At 49.0% G+C, this 21,614-nt stretch overlaps 1 protein-coding gene across 7 annotated transcripts in view; it reads right to left on the reverse strand.

Moving 5' to 3' along the window:
- TSPAN14 (tetraspanin 14) overlaps window positions 1–21,614 on the reverse strand; it is a 64,450-nt gene that overhangs the window by 9,636 nt on the left and 33,200 nt on the right. For 3 of the 7 annotated variants that reach the window (XM_074001663.1, XM_065520811.1, XM_074001664.1), the window contains 4 exons: window positions 20,334–20,431; window positions 4,711–4,761; window positions 2,229–2,297; window positions 370–540 (listed from right to left, as the gene is read on the reverse strand). In XM_074001663.1, the coding sequence (XP_073857764.1) occupies window positions 370–540; window positions 2,229–2,297; window positions 4,711–4,761; window positions 20,334–20,414 (372 nt within the window). In that variant the 5' untranslated portion in view covers window positions 20,415–20,431. Of the gene's footprint in view, window positions 1–369; window positions 541–2,150; window positions 2,298–4,710; window positions 4,762–4,927; window positions 5,227–20,333; window positions 20,432–21,614 lie in introns of those variants that run through there. The other 4 variants (XM_045399974.2, XM_065520809.1, XM_005565281.4 and 1 more) reach the window with 2 other exon arrangements.

The following is a 21,614-nucleotide window of genomic DNA, read 5'->3' on the forward strand; positions in this document are numbered from 1 at the left end:
CTATGCCTTACGATATGCAGCGCCTAAGGAGGATTGCAGCTGGTGTGGCTATTGGGCAGGATTGGAAAGATCTGGGGCCGAAAGAGGAGGGCCAGGCACATGGGGGTGGGTGTTCTCAGGTGCAGCTGGATTTGCCTGTCCAATCCCAACGGGAAAGGGCTGGCCCACCGGGCAACCACAAGTCGGCAAAGTGGAATAGACCAGAGGCGGGGTGGCCTGTTCCACGGCCTCCCTGCCATCTGCCAAGCTGCAGGCAGAAAACCCACAGAGGAGAGAAGGCCTGGTGCCCCGCTAGCCTCAGCTCCGGGCAGCACAGCAGGCCACAAGGGGGCGCATGCTCTATCAGGGGCCCAATGGGGAGGTGCTTACAGCTTTCTGAAGGGAGTCGATGAGGTTCTGCAGGTCGATATCGTCCCGGTAGGACTTGATGTTGCTCTCGAAGAACTCCCGGAATCGGTCCCTCACCCAGTCCTGGAACAGGAAGGCCAGCACCGCCACAGCCAGCTCCAGGAAGAAGATGAGCACGATGGTGCCACAGAACTGCAGGGGAAGGGGACGAGAGCAGGAGTGACCACCAGACCAGCCTGCACCCCCACACACATAACCCCACCTGACCCGGAACCACCATCCTCGGCAGAACGTGGGCTCTGCACCTGAGAGTCCCACACCGGGGTCCCGAGAATCCCACACTTGGTTAGCTGGGTGACTCTGGGCAACTTCGCTTCATCTGTAAAAAGAGGTTATTTATCCCTACCCATGTCACTGCATTGCTGATAATGGTCACATGAGTGAAAAAGTGTGAGAAAACTCCAAGCCAATGTGTCAGTCATTTGCTATGAAGCAGCCCTCCTCCCTGGACAAGGAGGAAATCCTATCACATGAACGAATGGCTGCCCTACCCCAGCAGTTCCACTGGGACCCTCCAGGGCAGCATCCTGGGGTATCGGCTCCTTTAGGACAGACACTGTGCCCAAGACACTATCTGACGACTCCCCCTACACACACAAACCCATTGAGTGCCTACATATCTGTCACCTCACTTTAGGGATGAGAAAACTATGGCTATGTCACTAGGTACATAGCTTGCCTGAGGTCACATAGTTCATGCAGGACATGTGAGTTCCCTGCAGGGCTCTTTACAATTCTGGAAGTGCCAATGTTATCTGTACCAACTCTGCATGAAAGTATATGATCGTCAGCTGCATAAAGACCCCTCCAGAAGCTCTCGGCTGCCCCGGGCCACAAGGAGTGGTGGCATTCTGCAAGGGGCCAGTGCAACCACAGGTCCATATCCCATCAGGGCAGACTCCCAGCTTACAGTCTGTGCTCTCACAGACATTATCACTGGCCATACAAGACACTAAGCAGCTTGCCATAACCAGCAAATGTGGAGTAATCTTTCAAAGTAAGAAAAAGGAAACACACATGCACATGAGGCCTGCCAAAACGTAATCTCTGTTCACATAAAAGCAAGATGCTAAACATAGCTGTTGTTTTTTTTTTTTTTTCCAGAGAAAAAATTAGGAAAAAAAAAAGCCCATAGCTTTGCTTTTAAAATTATGTCCAGGAAAGAGAGAGCTTGATCTAATCAAGTCAACAAACAATACAGTGCAAAATATGATAATGTGTTTTCCCCACCAGGTATTATTTAACTGAATATATCTAAAAATGAATTTGCATCTAAATATAAAACTAAACTCTTAGTAATCTGCAGTTCTGCCAGGAAATTTGGGATTCTGCCTTGTACATCCAATAGACTCACACATCCTTGGAGAAGGGAAATGATTTAAGGTTACTTGCAACATCTTTTGATCTTAGCCAGGAAGGGCAAAGGACAGTAGCAGACAAACAATTCTTTTAGAACTTCTGAAAGAAGATAAAAGGCAAAGGAGCAAGGAGTAGAGCTGGCCTACAGGCAGCTGGCTCCTCCCACCAAGGGCTAAAAACCAGAGGGTACCTAATTCTCCTGTCGAGAGGAACCAGCTTCTCTAGACAGTAGGGTGCAAAGGGCTGCCTCCTGCCCCCAGGCAGGGGCCTGGGGGAGGCTCATAAGAGCTGCCACCTGCTCTGACCAGGTAACATATAATCCTGCCCAACAGAGCCTGCACCCCATTCCATCCTATCCCACTCTTGTCTCTGTGACCACTCACAAAGTTGAGCAGGCAGATATTCTCCCGCAGAGCCCCCACACAGCCGGCGAACCCCAGGGTGAACATCACCACGCCCACCATCAGGACCAGCACCACGGGGTCGATTCCATGCATCCGGGTCACTTTGGTGAGGTCGGACAGCACACCCTGAAAGAGACAGAGAAAGCAGGGCAGTATCGGCCCAGAAGGGGAGTCAAGGATGCCACCCTGGGGGGTGCAGGTGGTACTGAAAACAGGGACTTGTCTCCCCAGGCTCAGTCCTCTTGTTAACAGCCAGGCCAGAGTCCGGCCCCATCCATGCCCTTAGGGGCCCCTCTGACCAGCAGATCCTTGCCCACCTCAGGTCCCAGAAAGTGTTCCTGGCCTCCACCTACGCCGTGAGTTCCTCCTAGGCAGCCACCAGGCTTCTTTTGCAGCCTGTGGGGTGCCTATTCCAGGCCTGGAGGGAAACAGGCCTCTGTGGCCTGTGGTCAAACTGGTCACCCTGGTGGCTAACCTTGTTAGTCCCCCAATTTGGCACCTAATTAATAAGGAACACTACTCTTCTGAGATGAAAACAGCCTCAATATGAACACTCTTGTGGAAAACACGCCCAAGGGCAGGCCAAAGCAGTGCTGTCCATAGAAGTTTCTACGCCAATGGAGGTGTTTTAGACTATACCCCCACTCTCTGGCCACAGGTGTCGTGGAGCACTTGAAATGTGGCTAATGAGACAGAAGGACTGAATTTTAATTTATATTCAATTTCAATTTAAATATAAACACAGACAGTCACATAATGGGCAGAGCAGTTCCGTAGGGTTTGTAAAATGCCAAGGGGAAAGCTGAGCTCTGGAGATTGAGTCATGTAGCATGTTTGCAATTCTGTTTCTTAGATGATGGTTGAACTAAGGGACTGGAGAGACCACAGCCCCCCTTCCAGTCACCAATCTCTGTTACAGTTTAACTGCCTCTTTCATTGTTCTTTACTAAACTCAGATTAGATATCACCTAAGACCCAGGGACAATTACATCTTCAGTGTGGAATGTTAAACATACCTTTCCTGAAAGAAAAAGACCGCCTCAACTAATCAGAACATTGTGACTAAGCATCAAGACATACATAGGTGTCTGGGCATGGCGGCTCATGTCTGTAATCTCAGCACTCCAGGAGGCCGAGGGCAGATCACTTGAGGCCAGGAGTTCAACACCTGCCTGGCCAACATGGCAAAACCCGATCTCTACTAAAAGATACAAAAATGAGCCAGGCATGGTGGCACATGCCTGTAACCTCAGCTCTTCAGGAGGGTGGGGCACAAGAATCTCTTGAACCTGGGAGGCAGAGGTTGCAGTCAGCCAAGATTCAGTCACTGTGCTCCCGTCTGGGCAACAGAGCCTCTGTCTGGCTTTGTCTACATAAATGAGCCCGAGCTCCTACACTTCGAACAGGAAGGCTGACTTCCATTCTTTGGAATTTGTGCTTCCTGGGCAGCCCTGTCCTTAACATGTGTGCTTGAATAAACTCTCTCTAAACTAGGTTCTGGCCTTTTTAATTATTTTAAATCGACAGATTTGCTCCACACTCAGGGCCACACCCGGTTAGGCGGCTGCAGTCCCAGGGGCAGCCACACGGTGGTGCTGTGAGGCACAGATTGAACCTGCTTCTGGGTCACAGGGGCACAAGGACATCGCACCCCAGCTCTTGCCCTTTCGGGGTTCACAGGCTACTTTGAAGGTGCCCAAACCGGAAGGTGGGCCTTATCCTGTTCGTAAGACCATGGCAGGAAAGCCTGCAGACCTAGGTTCTTCTGCCTCCTCCTGCTGGAAGCAAAGGGACGTTCCACTGAAGGAAGAAGGCCTGGGCCCAAGATGCTAGAGGAAGCTTTAGTCCTGGCTCTTTCCAGCCAGGCCTGCTCCACCTTACTGCTTCCCTCCCTTCCCCCCTTCCCTCCCTGGCCCTTTTCAGCCCTCACCGCCTCCACAGCACCCCTGCCACAGGGCAATAAGCAGCAGCACAGCCCCACCCTGCCCATATCCAGTCTCATCCCCTTCCTGGAGCTGCAACTGCCCCATGTCCTTCCAGACGGTAGAAGCCAGGTCTCCACTCCTCCCCTCTCCTCCTGAGGCTGGGCAAGGAGGCCCAGAGGTGCTTACCTCTGCCCCACAGGGCACCCTGGGGGCACGTCACCCAGCCCCGCTCCCTGCTCTTTCTCATCCTGGAGGATAAGGGCTTCAACAATAAGCATGCCTGTGTTCAAGGACCTGCTCGCTTGCTCCCAGAGGCACAAACAGGGTCAGGAAGCTGGGTTGCCCCAAGCCTGCTCTGCAGACAAGAGCTGAGCTCTCCACATCCACAGGGCTCAAAACCCAACCAGCCCAGCCTAGCACATGCCTCCAGCAGCCAACACTATCATGTGGGCAGAGTAGGCAAGAGTTGTGTCTGTAAAGATTAACAACTACACACCTTGACACTACACAAGAAATGTTTGTTGTCAGGGAACAGATTGGAGGAGGGAAAATGAAGTCCAACGAATCTGGTTTTGGCTGCCTGAAGCTCAGTGTCCTGTGATAGTTACACCTACCTTTTCGCTCCATGCCCACAGCCCGACTCCAAGGAAGACAACTCCAGCCAACTAAGTGGGGCAGAGGAAAGAGAGAGAGAGAAGGAAGTTAGGATGGAAACCAACACTGTGAACATGCTTCATAGAGCAAAGTTCACACTGCCAGGCAGGGCTTGCACCTAGCTCACATCCCACATAGCCCCTCAGGCCCTGCAGATGACAGATAACCTGAACCTACCTTCCTGAATGTCTGGACAAACTCCTTCAACCTCAGATGACCCTATGCCCCAGGGAGGGAAGAGAAAAAGATCTCACAGCAGGCTCCACCCTGGAGAGACTATGGGTCACAGATATCAGGCTGTGCCGTTTCTTCCCCTTTTTGCAACCCTGAACTCATTTCAGTGCACTATCTGGTGTATACGAAGACATCACCCCTTGGGAGGGCTGGCCCAGGTCCCTTCAGAGGTTCCCAACGCACGATGAGGCTGCATAGGACTGGGCACCACTACACGGTAAGGATGCGGGGAAACAGAGCCCAGGATCTCTGCCACACACCCCAGCTCTCTAGCTCTGGAGATAAGACTCCAGGCACAGATAAGCAGCTATCCAGAGGCCCAGGCCAGGGCTGATCCTCCTCCCCACTGTATCTACACTGAGCAGGGGGTGCACCTGTGCTCAGGAAAGGCTGGGTTTTTAGCTAGAGAAAATAGGCCTGCTCTAAGCAGTAAGCTCACCCCAGAGGAGAAGCACCCCCAAGCCCAACTTCCCACCTGCAGGACCCTATACCCCATGTGCACCACAACAAAAAGGGGCCCTTCCAAATACATGACACAGGTTCCTGAACCAGGGAGGGCTTTTCCACATAGAACAAAACACAACGTGGGCTCTGCTAATAAAGCTGCCTCCTATTTTTCTGTGACTACTTTACACCACACTGGCATTTCACTGCCATTTATCACCATCTCACGATAAATAACAGGACCACGCTTCTCTATGACTACCAGTGATCTCAAGCCTTGAGCCACTTCTGCCTATTTTACTCAGTAACTAGCCCCAGGGGCTAGAATGGAAAGAAAGGGCTCAAGGAAAACCCCAGGAAGTCTTACCCAACCCTGAAAGTAATCTGTGATCCAACCTCTTCTGGATCACAGATCACTTTCAGAAAATGCACAAATGCCCAGTATTTTGTATGAAATTTTAGAGAGTTCACAGCTTCCCACTGCTGGCTCCCACAATGGTCTGTGAACACTAAGCGAAGAACCCCCACCAAGAACTAATGCCTCCATTTTACAAAAGCAGAGGCACTGAGGCCCAGGGAGGGCCAAAACCAAAGTGCCAGGCAGTAGGGAGAAGGGCTGAATCACAAGTCTCAGTTCATTCATTCACTCCTCACTCATTCATTCAACAAATATTCACGGAGTACATCCCGAGTGCCAGATACTATCTCAAGTACTAGATACAGCACCAAGCCAAGGGGGCAGAGCTCCCTGGGCTCATCTCTAGCCCTTTCTACCACACCACACCCATTTCCTGCTTCTCGGTCCTCCCCCTGAACTGACTAGCTGGGAAGGGTTTTCCTGATGGAATGCATGACCGCCTCGTTTCCCTCCCCAGGTGTCTTACACTGGCATGCCGAGCGAGCCTGCAGGCGACTGGTCACCACCTGCCGAATCCTGTAAGCTCCATCCCCACCCATCTTATTCAAGGCCCCCAGTGACCTGCCTCCCTCTTGCCAAAGCTGGAGGCCAAGACTTTTCCTTGTGGTATCTGACCTCAGTGGTCACAGCTGGTCATTCTCTCCTCCTCCAAGCACTCCACTGACACACTCTGCTTCAGGGACCCCGAGCATATGCCAACTGCCTTCCTCCCTGCTACTCCTCCTCCTCCTTCAGACCCCTCTAGACACTGGTGGGCGTCACTCACAGTCCTAGCTCCTTCACCCTGCCCTGAAGCCCTCTCGATGATCTCATAATTCACAAGGCTTAAATACCATCTAAACACTGCTGACCGACATACCCAGATGTCCAGTCCTGGCCATGCCCCCGGTCAAATACCCTAATGTCTACTTTACTTGTCCTCCTAAGACAGCTAATGATATTTCACTCTTATTCTGCCCCACTACGCAGCCTTGGTCCCCCGACCCCAACCCAACTCATGCAACTCTTCTCCGTCTCATTCAGTGGCACCACCGTCCACCCAGCAAGTGTAGAGAGAAAACCCAGACCCTAGGCTTGGTGCCTTCTTCCTCTTTTGCCCCACACTCAACCCAGAGGACCCTCTGTTGGTTCTGCCTCCAAATACACGGTGCATTCAACCAGCTTTTCTCCAGTCTCTGCTCCCACCTGCCCCGGCTCAACCCATTCGGGTCTGGATCCCACAGGGGGCTCCTCACTGGTCCAAGCAACGAGACTGGTCCTTCAAAAATACAGAGCTGGGAACTCCCCTCCTCGAAACTCTGCAGTGACTTCCCACGCAGACCTAGAAGAAAATGCACGCTCTCTCCCATGGTCCCCAAGGGCCTCTGCAGGCAGGCTTTGCGCACACCTCCCAAGGCATCTCCTTCCCACCTGCAACCCACTCCCCGGGCCACCCTGACATTCCTTCTGTTTCTTGAAGTCATCAAAATCACCCCTGCCTCAGAGCCAGGACACTCTTCCCTCAGCCTGGAATGCTCTTCCTCCATATCCATTCCTGACTCCTCCCTCACTGCGTTCAAGGCCTCCTTTTACCACCCTTCGTGGAACTGCTCCCCATCTCCCACGTGTGACCTCCTCTGTTGATTTTCTTTGTGGCACTGATCCCAGACCACAGGGCCTGTCTCTCTATTGTGTCTCCCCAGCTAAGCCCTTCTAAGGCCAGAGATGTTATCTGTTTTGTTCAGAGTTGCAGCCCAACAACGAGGAGGGCTTGGCCCACAGTAGGCACAGAGCAGGCATGAGTGACTCCCCAGGACCCAAGACCACGACAGTGCTTGCCTGGGTCCTTCTAGTTACCCCCAGGTGCGCTTCTGGGTGTGATTCAATCCAAAAGCATTTTCAGCAAATGTGGGCCAAGAAAAACTCAGCCTGGCCCAGTTCCATGGGCCAAGCTCTATATAGGGGCATTCGCCTACAGTCAGAGTAGAACAAGCCCAGAGGCCGATGCCCCATCCAGCATTCCCAACAGACATTCCAGCCCCTGCCTAACCACTTTCCAAGACAGTCCACTCATCCCATGGTGCCACATGGGACAGGTGAGAAAAGTCTGTCTTAAAGACACTCAACAAAACCACTGCTGGAGCTGCCCTCTCTCCTCCCCACTGCACTTCACAGCTCACCCCTTCTCTCACCTTGACTACTAAGTCTGACTTCTAAGTGTATCGTTTCCCACATTAATACCAGCCTCAGGCTGAGAACAGTGGCTCACAGTAATTTGGGAGGCTGAGGCAGGAGGATTGCTTGAGCCCAGGAGTTCAAGACCAGCCTGGGCAACATGGCAAGACCCCATCTCTTAAAACAAACAAACAAAAAGGTTTGTTTGTTTGTTTTTTTTTTTTTTGAGACAGAGTCTCGCTCTGTGCCCCAGGCTGGAGTGCAGTGGCACAATCTCGGCTCACTGCAAGCTTCGCCTCCCGGGTTCACGCCATTCTCCTGCCTCAGCCTCCTGAGTAGCTGGGACTACAGGCGTCCACCACCGCGCCCAGCTAATTTTTTATATTTTTAATAGAGACGGGGTTTCACCGTGGTCTCGATCTCCTGACCTTGTGATCCGCCCGCCTCGGCCTCCCAAAGTGCTGGGATTACAGGCGCACAAACAAAAAGTTTTTTAAAAACTAGTTGGGTGTGGTGTCACATGCCTGTTTTCCCAGTTACCAGGGAGACCAAGGTGGGAGGACTGCTTGAACTTGGGAGGTCAAGGCTGCAGTAAGCTGAGATTGCACCACTGCACCCCAGCCTGGGTGGTGACAGAGTAAGACCAGGTCTCCCAAAAAAAAAAAAAAAAAAAGCCTCAGTTCCATCTATATTAATAGGTTTCTGTGAATTCATGCTGAGGTGCTGTATTAATTGCTCTCCCAGGTGACTAAATAGATACAATAGGAAAAGGTGACTGGTTTCACAAAAGGAATTTTGTTCTGTACAAGTTCTCAAAAAAGACCCATGACCTCAAGAGCTGTTCATATCCCCACCCTCAGGGCCACAGTGCCCATGCAAAGGTAGGCCCACTCCTGCTCACCTCTGTTCCAATCACCCCTTCCCCAAACGCAGGGCCACTTACCGCTCTGCATATGGCCCACAGACCATACCCTCCTTCGCTTGCTGATCTTCTCAAGGCCCCCAGGGAAAGCCCTGGTTGACTCTGTTTGCTGGGGAAGCCAGCTCCCTACCAGTGCGTGCAGTTCTCTTTCTCTCAGCTCTAAGAATAAGGGCTTGGCCAGGCGTGGTGGCTCACACCCGTAATCCCAGCACTTTGGGAGGCTGAGGTGAACGGATCACCTGAGGTCAGGAGTTTGTGACCGGCCTCACCAACATGGAGAAACCCTATCTCTACTAAAAATACAAAATTAGTTGAGCATGGTGATGCATGCCTGTAATCCCAGCTACTCAGGAGGCTGAGGCAAGAGAATCACTTGAACCCAGGAGGTGGAGGTTGCGGCGAGCCAAGATGGCGCCATTGCACTCCAGCCTGGGCAACAAGAGCAAAACTCCGTCTCAAAAAAAAAAAAAAAAAAAAAAAAAAAGAATAAGGCCTCGTGTTGTTTTTCATTCTGTCTTAAAGGAAGAACTAAAGTTAACTCACACCGGAAAGACAGGAACTTGGGGATCACATGTCAGATCATGGGTTCAACAAACAGTGACCCAGGGCAAGAACTCTGAGTACCAACAAATCTGGTTTCAGAGACCAGGAGATTGAGGGAGGACGAGACAGGGGAAGTGACCTGCCTGAGAGCTCACATAACAGTCCCATGAATGAACCGGGTTACTGGCCCGCTTCACCCCACGGTACCCTTCCCTGGAACTCTGCAGCAGATGGTCTGTGGGGCCAGGCTGGGTGAGCCCTGACTGCTGTGAGCCCTGGCTGCCAATCTTCTGGGAGTGAGGGTTCAGCTGAGTACCCTCCAGCCTCAAGTGACCTTCTTTGTCTCCCTCCTATGGCCTAATTGAATTACCTACTGAAGAACGGGGCCCAGCTCTGGCCCAGCTTGAGGGGAGGCCAGCCTTCTGTCTGCTGCACCAGCGAGCTCCTAGACTGCTATGGTCACTGCGAATAGCTGCCCTTTCCTGGGAGCTGTGCACTGCATTAAACACTTAATGGACCTAAGGCTATCCCTCCACATCCCATAACACTGGCTCAATTACCCGCATTTTTCAGACGGGAAAGCTCAAATGTAGAGCAATTTGGTCCTTTGCCCAAGGTCACATGGCTAGCTGGTGGCAGACTTAAGAACCAAACCTGGATGCCTCTGACCCTGGCAACACATTATCTTACCACCCACAGAGCAGCTGCCTTCCACGCAGGGGCACTCACACAAGGGCCCGGGGATGTAGGAATTCCACAGGGGGGCTCTGGGGTTGTGCAGCTCTAAAGCCAAATGATCCACACTGTCAGGTGGTGAGACCACTTGTGTCCCAACCAGGGCAGGTGGATAAGGCAGCAGGGCCTCTTTGTGGGTCACTGCAAAGATTAAATATTGACCTTTCACCTTAGGAAAATGCCCCTGCGAAAGGCAGGAGGTCCTCTTGGGGCACTCTGGGCTGGTCCAGCCAGAGTCCAGACACAAGAAATCCACTTACCACATGAGCAAGCACGTGGTACTTTACCCAAGCGCAATCAAGTCACAAAGGAAGTGACACCCGGCCAGGCCCTGCTGAACTGGAGGAGAAAGATGCAGCTCCAAGCAGGTCAAAGGCAGCCTCTCACCCATGATTTAATGGCCTTGGCTCCTTGCAAGATTTAAGCATGTATAAAAGTACTTGGCAACTCCTGCAGGTCCCAGAGGCCTTTCTTCAGCAAGATCAAGGCGAACTACCAGCAGCAGGCGATGCTCTCAGGCTCTGCCCTGCTGGCCTCCGGGTCTTGCACAATCCATGCGCTGACTCAGGCTGACATTCACAGAGCCTCTTCCCCTGAACAAAGCCGGCCCTGGGTCCAGTCTCTGCTTTGCAGCTGCCTAGTGACAGGGCCTCATGCGAGTCCGATACCTTTTCTGAGCCTATGTTCTCTACAAAACAGGAATGATCTTTCCTAGGTCACAGGAAGGTTGGAAAGATTAAAAGAAGATCCTACGTGACATACTTACTCCAGGCACAGAGCCAGTCTCAAGGTGGCCATGCCCTCCTGCAGGGCAGGCAGAGCAGAGACGTGGGGGACGTTCGAGGATATGCCACAAGCATCTGCTGTCCTGAAGACACTGCGTCTCCTTCTCGTGATGCTGGTGTTCTGTACCCCACCCCCAATTACTTCCAGCACCAGCCTCCGTCCTAAGACAAAGTCCTCCTTTCCAGAGGCACCTGTTTAACTGGGCTTCTGGAGACAACAGTGAAGCAGAGCTTAGGGAAACAGGGCCTTCTGCAGGCTTTTCGAGTGAGGTAGGAAAGGACGATGGAAAGAAAACGACAGGGAGCGGAGGAAGCCAGGACTGAGTCTCAGCTTTGTTCCTAACTTACAGAGTCAGGGCCTCGAGGAAGCCATCCCTCTCCTGGGTCTCAGTCTGCCAATCAGCAAAATAAGCAGCAGGAGACCGATGACCTCCAAGGACCCATGCACATGCACCTCCCACTGGCTAAGCTTTGCCATTACAAATTACACCAGATGGAAACCCCAGGGTCCTGGCACTCTCCAGAATAGGAAATCCCGAATCCAGGCCTGAGGCATTCAGGAAACAACAGCGATACTTGTGGCCACTTGAAATGCTGATGATTCAATAGAACTTGAGGCAAAAAACGACCAGGAGGGTGCAGATCCCAGACCCAACCTGGCCCTGAGAGCCCAGTGGGCCAAGGGAGGAGTTGCAGTTAACCATCCTGTGTTGAAAGTCTGAACCAAGCCACTTGTCAGTGGGAGTTCGGAAGGTCTGGGAGCCAGAAGGAATGCTAGGACTCGGCTTCCTTATGACACAGGGAAACAGAGCCCAGAGCAGGAGGTACCTTGCACGGGGTCACACAGCTATCACACCCCAGCTTTTCCTCCTGCCAGAAGGGTGTTTCTGAGAAAAGGCAACAACATGTGCCCTCCCAGCAGAGCCAGAAAACCCATGCGAGGGCCCCATTGTGGGGAAGGACTGCGCAGAGGGCTCCAGGGGCAGCTTCCACAGCTGTCTGTGTTGCCAGATAACGGGGAGTTGACCCCCACTGAGCCCCGCCCAGGAACCTGTGTCAAGGCCCTTGAAAGGAAGGAAGGCGGAGGGAACACAGTCATTCAAGGGAGGTGACAGGCAGTACCCCCAGGAGAGAAGAAACCCCCACCCTAACTTTGGCACAGTTTACAGTGATTAACAGTGGGTAGAAAACCAAGATACTAAAGCAGTGGTCAGCATTTTTGTAAAGGGCCAAATAGTAAATATTTTCAGCTTTGTGTGCTGGATGATCCCCGTAGCAATTACTCAACTCTGCTGTTATAATGGGAAAGCAGCCATAGATAATACGTAAATGAATGGGTGTGGCTGTGTTCCAATAAAATTGTATGTGTAAAAACAGGCGGAAGGCCAGGTTTGGCCTGCAAGCCATAGTCTGCAAAGCTCAGCTCTAAACTATCACACTAAAACCATCTGGACCTGGAGAGGAAAGACGGGATTTCCTCCTGCTCAGCCACACAAAGCCTGGGATACCCTATACTCAGGTCTCCAACACTGGTATGTTTTTATACCACTGTAACAGGTCTTAATAGCCTAAAACTGTAAATAACACAAACGATATATCCCCACAATAGAATATTACACAACAAGAATAAATGATCTACAACTATGTACAACTGCATGAATGAATCTCACATATGATATTAAATGAAAGATGTCAGACACAAAAAACTTCATACTGTTAGGGAAGAATACTTAGTGGAAAAACTATAACTAACATCCAATCAAAAGTTACTAGATAGGCAAGAAAAGGAAACACGTGAGCTACAAGAGAAAAAATTCAGTAAATAGACACAAGTATGACAGAGAAGATGAAATTGCAACAACTTCAAAACAAGTATTGCAAATATGTTCAGGGATTTAAAGGAAAATATAAATATGATAAGGAAAGAAATTGGAGGCATAAAAAAGACCTAAATGTGACTACTAAAAATAGAAACTACAATACTAGAAATGAAGACTTCACTAGATGGGTTTAACAGCCAGTGAGATGCTACGGAAGAAAAGATCAGTAAAGCTGAAGACAAAGCCACGGAAACTAAAGGAGAGGGGTAAAATGCTCAACAAAATTAAAAAACTAAACCGAGCCTCTGTGACCTAGATAAACAATGTCCTAGGGAAATGGGACAGGGAAGGAGAGGAAAAGGGTGTACATTTGAAAACATAATGGCTAAAATATTCCAAATCTGATGAAAACTATAAACAAATCTCAAAGGCCAATGAACCCCAAACAGAATAAACACAAAGACAACTATACCAGCACGTATAAAATTGCTACAATCCGGAATAAAAGGAGAAACTCTGAAGTCAGCCTGGAGGTGGGAGGAGACACAAAGTATTTTTACCAAATCAAGTGAAAACATATCAAAATGTGTGGGATGCAGAAAATGTACAGCTTCAAGTATTTATATTAGGAAAAAAAGATCTAAAAATTAGTGATCTACTCTTCCAGTTTAAGTAGCTAAGGAAAAGCAAAATAATCCCACAGTAGAAAGGAAGAAATAATCAAAATAAGAACAGCAATCAAGGTGAATGTGAATGTACTTAATGCTAATGAACTATACACTTAAAATGGTTTCAATGACAAATTTTCTGTTATGTATGTTGTACAATTAAAAAATAAAAAATAATTTCAAAAGATTTTTAAAAAGTAATTAAAAAGAGAAAAACAATAGAGACACTATCATCTAACTAAAAAAAGTCAGATACCAAAGAGTTTAATTTATAGCAACAGAAGGCAGAACAACCATCACCCAGGGAAGGGGTGGGGTGCGGTGGGCATAACTGTAGGGGCACAAGGAAAGTTTCTGGGGTGATGGGAATGTTTTATATCTTCATTGTGATGATGGTGATTATGTGACATGTACAGTTGAGATTGAACTGTACAGTTAAAGTGAATAAATGTTATTCTATCTAAATCAGACATCAATAGAAGTGATTATAAAAAGGATTTCCATTAAAGAAAAAAAGTACAAACAAGAAAAATCACTCCTGTAGACTATGCCATGCTGATTATTTACCAGCCAAGGAGGCAGAGTTATACAAGTACACCAAGGTACTTAAGACTTGAAAGTACGTGTAAGCATTTAACAGTCCTGTGTGCCAGGCAATAATCTCAGAGCACCTTGAACATCCCTTCCTCAGTAATCCCAACTGGTGGTCCCAGCCTCACACTTGCCTAAGTTGGGAAAATTGGGGGCTGAGGCCATGCAGGCATCAGCACCACTGGCCATTCCTTAAGTTCTAGTGGAGTTTCTGATTAAGCAATCCCTGTCCTCTGCCTTGGCAAGCCTAAATGCAGAAACACACACACACACACACACACACACACACCCCCTGTGCCAAAAGATGGTCAATTTCCTATGAATTGGGGCAGTCGTTCTGGGGATGTGATTCTGACTGTATGTCAGGCAGGTTAAAACAATGTACACACCTTGTGACCCATTTAATCTCACTCCTGGGAATCTATCTCAGCGAATAATTTCCCTCCCTTCCCTAAAGGGAAGAATGTGTATTACATAAACTAATCACTGCATCCTTATCTGGGATAGTAAAAAAATTGGAAACAACCTAAATGTCCAATATGGGAATTTCTAAAAATACGGTTGGAAAGATAATGTTGCAACCTGGAATGTTCTATATTAGTAGATGCTGCTGTGAAAATGCATATCTCAAGATTGCAAGGATACTACTCACAGGATATGAAACTGTGTGCCTGCAGACAGGACACTGGGGCATGGAAGAAGAAATGCAGTAAACCTGGGATGCCTTGTTTAGCCTTTATGAATTCCCATGCAATTACAAAAGTTGATTAAATACTACTTGAAGAGAAAAAAGGACATCTTCCCAGCAGTGAAAACAAAAATACACTATATACATTATTAAAACACTAGACTTTTCCCTTTTGACTGCATCACTGAGATGGAAATGAAGAAATCATTGCCTGAAGATCCAGGGATCAGGCCTTGGGGTCTGATATCAAAGGCACAGAGTTCAGCTCAAATAAGGGCAATTCACCATCAGTCAGAAGAGCCCAGAACAGCAGACTATCCTGTGAGGTGGCAAGTCCTCTATAAAGAGGAGCATAATAAAGGTCTGATGAAGAGAATAAGACCCTGCCTACAAAGATGCCCTAGACAAGGGTAAGGAAAGAGAGCTGATCTTTCCTCCTTGGGCTTGTCTTCTCTTTCTTGTGCAGGGTGGCCACATGCCCAGATTTGCACAGGACAGGCCTGGCGTACACCTGTTGTTCCAGGAACATTCTCAACAAACTCTCTCTTACTCTCAAAAGTTGAGCCATAGATTACATGTTCACCCTACTCACAGGAGGCATCTGTGACTCTGAAGGAAGAGGCCTCAAGCCATGCTGGTCACAGAGCACAGATGTCCATGGATCTCATCTCACTCAGAAACAGGCTGCACAGAGGCGAATTCACACATTTTACAAGGGTAAGCTCAAATAGACCCAAGTCACTGAGAAAACCAATGGCAGAATGTCATTTAAAAATTTTTTTTAAACTACAGACAAGCAAAGGACTCTCCTGTGTAACAAAGGCCTACAGTCTACTTAGAAGGGGTTTCAGTTCTTCACTTTTAATCCGTCTCTGAAGCAGATCCAGGCAAGGACTTCATCCAACCTCAGCATGCAGATTAAAGCCAATGCTTGTGCTGGAAACCAGCCCTGGAGTTGCAGACATCATCTGAATCATCCCTCTAGAGGATTCGCTCGGCAAACTTAGACAACCCCAAACGCTTTGTGGAACCAGTGGGGGGTATAAATGAGCAAAGACAAAGGGCCAGACGCCACTCCTCCAGTGTACGCCTCTCCCAGCTTCCCTTCCTCTGCACGTCAAAGTGAGATCTTCTGTACCCATTAACCAACAACTCCCCAATCTTCCCTTCCCAGGCTCCTAGCAACCAACATTCTACTTCCTGTCTCTATGATTCTGACTACTGTGGGCACCTCATATAAGTGGAAACATATAGTATTTGTCTTTTTGCGTCTAGCTTATCTCACTCAGCACAATGTCCTCAAGGTTTACCCATGCTGTAGCATGTGACAGAACGGCCTTCCTTTTTAAGCTCTTTCACATCTGTATAATATCACATTTTGTTTATTCACTCAATCATCGATGGACACTTTGGTTGTTTCTACCTTCTGGCAACTGTAAATAATGCTGCTATGAATGTGCACATGGGTGTACAAATATCTCTTCGAGATCTTGCTTTCAGCTCTATTTGTTATACCCAGAAGTGGAATTGTTGGATCATACGGTAACTCTATTTTTAACTTTTGTGGAACTACCATACTGTTTACCATAGCAATTGCACCATTTTACATTTTCACTAATAATGCACAAAGGTTTCAATTTCTCCACATCCTCATCAACATCTGTCATTTTCCATTTTTTAAAATAATAGCCATCCCAATGGGTGTGAAGTGGTATCTCACTGTGGTTTTGATTTGCATTTCCTAAGTCAAAGTGAGATTTTGCACTAAAAACAGGTCTAGTACAACTAAAGAATGATTTTTTTAACAAGTAAAAAAACACTAGCGCTCTCAAAAAGCTATGTTGCATGGAAGCATATTTTCCCTAATATCCTTGTGATAAGAACCTCATGAAGCCCATTCCATTCTCATTCTGTAAACCAAGAGGTTCAGAACAGACACGCAAACATCAGTGGCATCCACATTTCTTATCCCAAGCAGGTTTTAACAATCCCTGGGAAACCTTGACCCCGAAGTCAGAGAGCTTAAAAAAAAATCTATTAGCGACCAAAGGGTATTTATCTATAAAGAATGCTATTGTGAGACAGAGTCTTACTCTGTCGCCCAGGCTGGAGTACAGTGGCGTGATCTTGGCTCATTGTAAGCTCTGCCTCCCGGGTTCACGCGATTCTCCTGCCTCAGCCTCCTGAGTAGCTGGGACTACAGGCGCCCGCCACCACGCCCGGCTAATTTTTTGTATTTTTAGTAGAAACAGGACTTCACCGTAGCCAGGATGGTCTCGATCTCCTGACCTCATGGTCTGCCCGCCTCAGCCTCCCAAAGTGCTGGGATTACAGGCGTGAGCCATCACGCCCAGCCTATGAAAATAATTCTAAGTGAGGGCAAACTACTAAATAAAACATCATATTTGTTCCAACACCTAGAATTGGTCACAGAAGCAACAAGCTGCCTTCTGCACGTTGAAACTTGCCTGCTGAGCCCAGTGTCCACCATCAGCATGTGCAATCCTTCTGCACCACTGCTCACTGTTAATTCATTAAACAAAATACAAATAAAAACACTGTGCAAAATCATCTACCTGGGCCTTGCTTCAAAATAATCCAAAGGGTTGGGCGGGGAGATACAAATCAAATAAGCTAGATGGTGGGAACATGGAGCTCATTTTATTATCCTACTTTTATATTTTCTCCATTTTAAAAAAAGAAAACTTATCTGAAGAGGTAAGGGCTTGGGCATTCCACTTTATACATTTTCAGCAACCTGAGGCAGACACTAGGCAGCTGAGAGTGCTATGTCACAAGGAAAACACTGAAGCTTAGCCAGGTCACTCAGCTCAGGGAGACCCTGGGTGCCCAGAGCCAGCCCGGCACACTCCTGCTACACCATGAGCTTCCCAGAGGGCTGTGCGCCCCAGTGTCAGGCCTCACCCCACATTGCCAGCTCCAGTGCAAATGAAGACTGCACATCACTACCAGGAACCCAGTGGGAGGGTCCAGCAGCTTCCCCCTAAGCAAGGCACTTGGCCTCCCACTCTTATTTCCCAACCAAGCTCTCTCATGCTTGGTCTTCCTGGCTGTTCCTGTTTGTTCCTTCCTGTTCTGCCCCAACGCACACTAACTGAAAAATGATTAACTTTCAACACACACATTGCCAAATCTGCAAAAGGCGGAAAACACTGCAGCACCCTTCAACCACCAAGCAGACTTACTACCATGCTGGATTCATGCGCCCCACTACTGGAATATAGTGCGGCAAATGTGTTACCGAGCAAGTTAGTAGAGCTCCCTGGTGTCAAAAACTCTCTCCTGAAACCCTCTGAAGAAATGAAGACACCAGGGCCCTCAGCCACAGCGGTAATGGAAGAGTGTTGCTCTAGATGCAGAAATTAAGATGAGAGTCGGAGGTTGAGGCACAAAGCCAAGCAGCACACCCACAGAAGGGAGCAACTGGGTGTCCAAGTGTCCAAGTGTCAGACTGCCTGCCTAGCCCAGTGACCCTCCACCATATACTTGGCTGGGGGTGCAGGATGGTGGAGGGGGAACACCAGGTAAGGCCAAGGGGCTCTCCAGACAGGGAACAATGCTGCTCTGAGAAGCCAAACATCATGAGGATGGAGCATGGAATCCCACATTAAGAGGGACCCAGAGGCACCACATCAAATATCCAGCAATGCCCTATTTCAGGAACAATGATGCAGTTGCTGGTGCAAAATTATCGGAGCATAGGAAAAGATGTGGGCTAAAAGACCAAGCCATTGAATCCCACCTTATTTTTCTCTAGGACAGAAAATCCCCAAACACACTAAGATAAATCACCAGGAGATGAGGCTGTAAAATCAAGCTTGCAAGGCTGAGAAGACTTAGTAAGTCTGCCTTGTTTTCAAGAGTTCCAGTCCCCATAGCTGATGCCAAATCTGCAGTAGAAGCAAAATATGACATCATGGCCACTCATTCTGTCCTCCTTTCTCCACCTACACCCACACAGATATTCATAAACTATGTTTAATGGTTTTAAAAGCCTCTGTGCATGATCATGTCCCCAGGCCCTCCTGCACAGAATCAATGTCTGCCTCTCCCTGGACCAATCTCACTGGCAATAAACACATGCTATATCTCCCTTAACCCCCTGACCATCTCCAGCCAGTGTCCAACTTTTCTTCTCCTCTTTAAGGCAAGCATCCTTGGAAGAACTGTCAAGAGTCATCCCCTTCACTTCTTTACTTCCCACTGGCTCCTCAGCCAACTCCAGCTGGGTTTCTATCCACCCACCCCGATCTGCTACCCAGAGCACAGAGTGGTCTCTTCAAGTTCATCAACAACCTCCACTTTGTCTAAGCCATTACCAATGTCCTGTCCTCATCCTTCTTCGCCTCCCTGCACCATGGTTGACTGTGCCTTTCTACTTTAAAGGCTTCTACAACACACAATCTCCTGGTCTTCCCTTTACCTCGGACCACTCGCTCTCAGCCAACTTGGGAGTGGGTTTTCTTCCTCGACCCAACCTCTAGCATCCTAGGGCTCAATATTCAGACCTCTCCTCTTCTCAGTCAACACACCCATTTTCCACACTCTCATCTGGTCCAGCCCTTCCTCTGATGGTGGCTGGCCAAGACTTCCATCTCCAGGACAGTCAACAACAAAGGAAATGGTATCTCCCTGAGGCTGGCTATGAGATAATTTAAATGTACCCCTTCTATCCCAAATCCCATCTCAGAACCTGGGCACTCTGCAGAGTGACTCTCCAGTCACTCCAAAATCAGATCACACCACCCAACTTACAAGCCTTCCAATAATTATTTAAAGCAGTAAAAAATAATTCCAACTATTTATTGAGACCCGTGTGATCCTTTGTGACCCGGCTCCTGCATGCCTCTGTCCCTATCTGTGTCCCTTCTCCCACTTACTCAGCTCCAGCCACATGGCCTTCTGTTTGTCCTTTGCACACACACAGCTCATTCCTGCCTCAGGCCCTTTGCAGCTGCCATTCTGTCTGTCTGGAGCATTCTTCCCCAGATCCCTGCTTGGCCGCCTCTTCATTAGTACTCAGTTTTCAGCCCACAAGTCACCTCCACAGAATGCCTTTCCCTGGCCACCCTAGCTAAGGAGCATCTCCCTCACTGTCCTGTTGTTCAGGAGGCTAACATGCCTCTTGGTTACACATAAGCACTATAAGAATAGCACTTTATTGCCCTTGTCTGCTATCACCTCCCAGAACCTAAAACAGGGTCTGGCCCATAGTCAGATTCACACAAAGTACGTTGCTGCTGATGTCTCATTGGGGCACTTCCAGGATCGGAACAGGGGGCAGGTGAGGGAGACAGACAGGAATCTGGGTCAGAGTCCCAAGACTTCCTGAACCCCCAAGGCTGGGTTGGCCTTACTCTGGCTTTCAATCACCTCAGCCTTCGGCCTTCCCCCATCCCCACAGTTGCAACTGGTTCTGTGAGGGTAGGGGTCACTGACCCTGCCCACCACCTTATCCCAGAGCTTTACATAGTGTCTGGCAAATTAAGAGTGTGTGGAAAACCATAATTTAGTGAATAAAGGACTAAACAAGGGAATGTGGCCACTCTCATCCACTTACCCAGAAGATGATGTTGTAGCTGAAAAGGAGGTACTTGTACCAGCAGCTGACCTTGGCGTTAGAGTATCTATAATAGTGCATCTTCTGAGAAGCAGAATCTGCGGAGAGATGTGTGACTAGTGAGATGACAGGCTCAGCGTTAAAACCTCTCCCCAAAACCTGCTCATAGGTAGATTCCAGAAAGCTCCCGATCATTTCCCTCATGACCCTTTACCGGTCCAAGCAGAGGCCTACTACCAAGGCTAGGTATACGTAACGCAAAACTCAGGTTGAATCAGCTCTCCAAAAAACAAATGAAAGGATAAGAGACATTTTTGAAAGAAGGAAGAAAGATGCTTTTTAAGTGTCTTTTAAGTACCAAGAATTCTGCTTGGAGCCTTCCCAAATATTGATCTCATCACCTCTCGACTGGGAATTGGTTTTTTTTCACTTCATGGTTTAGGAAACCATTCAGAAAGATCACATGACTTGCCCAAGGACAAGAGAGCAGTGATAGCCCAGGATTGGAACCAAGGACAGGGGACTTCACAGTCCACGTTCTTTCCACGCACCAGAGCCAACAGAAGAAACAGGGGCTCGACCACAAAGAGCCACGTTTGGGAGATGAACATGCAGGCAGGTCTGGACATGATCCAACTGTGCCCAGTGGAGAAAAGCCAAGATGAGGGCTCCATATTCATTCATGCAGCATTTTCTGAGAACCTCTGAAGCTCAGCCCTCAGAGGTGAGGAAGGCCACTGGAGCCAGCAGCCATCCCCCTGCTCCCTCCCTCCCCTGTCACCCGCACCCCGCCCCCCCACCTCAACCCAGACCATAGCCATAGCTTTGTCCTCCAGGGCTGTCATGAAACTTGGACTACACAGCCTACATGGGAAGACCCTGTGAACTACAGAGTGAAGGGTGGGGCCACTGATTTTTATCTGTGTCTAACCCCCAAAGCAACCTCAGAGATCCTACCACAGAAGGGTGTTATTTCTGAGGGACTTTTCTGAGGGCCTGGGCTACCTTTACTGCTTTCCTTTTTGAACCCCAGTGGCAATCCAGGTGGACCCCTAAGTCCTCCACGGTCTCCTGCCCCCCAGTGCAATGGCTGAACAGCAAGGAAGGACAGAGTGCCTCAAGTGGACAGGTAGGAACAGGATCAGAGGCCCACAGGGCAGTGGTCCCATGCCAGCCCCCTGCTCACCCCCAGCTTCCCAGGTGAGGCAAGTAACACAGCACAAGGCGAAAGCAGACAAGGCCACCCTAGAGGTGAGGAGGCGACCGACCCACATCCGCCAG

The sequence above is a fragment of the Macaca fascicularis genome, chromosome 9 (genome assembly GCF_037993035.2).
Source record: "Macaca fascicularis isolate 582-1 chromosome 9, T2T-MFA8v1.1".
NCBI lineage: Eukaryota > Metazoa > Chordata > Mammalia > Primates > Cercopithecidae > Macaca > Macaca fascicularis.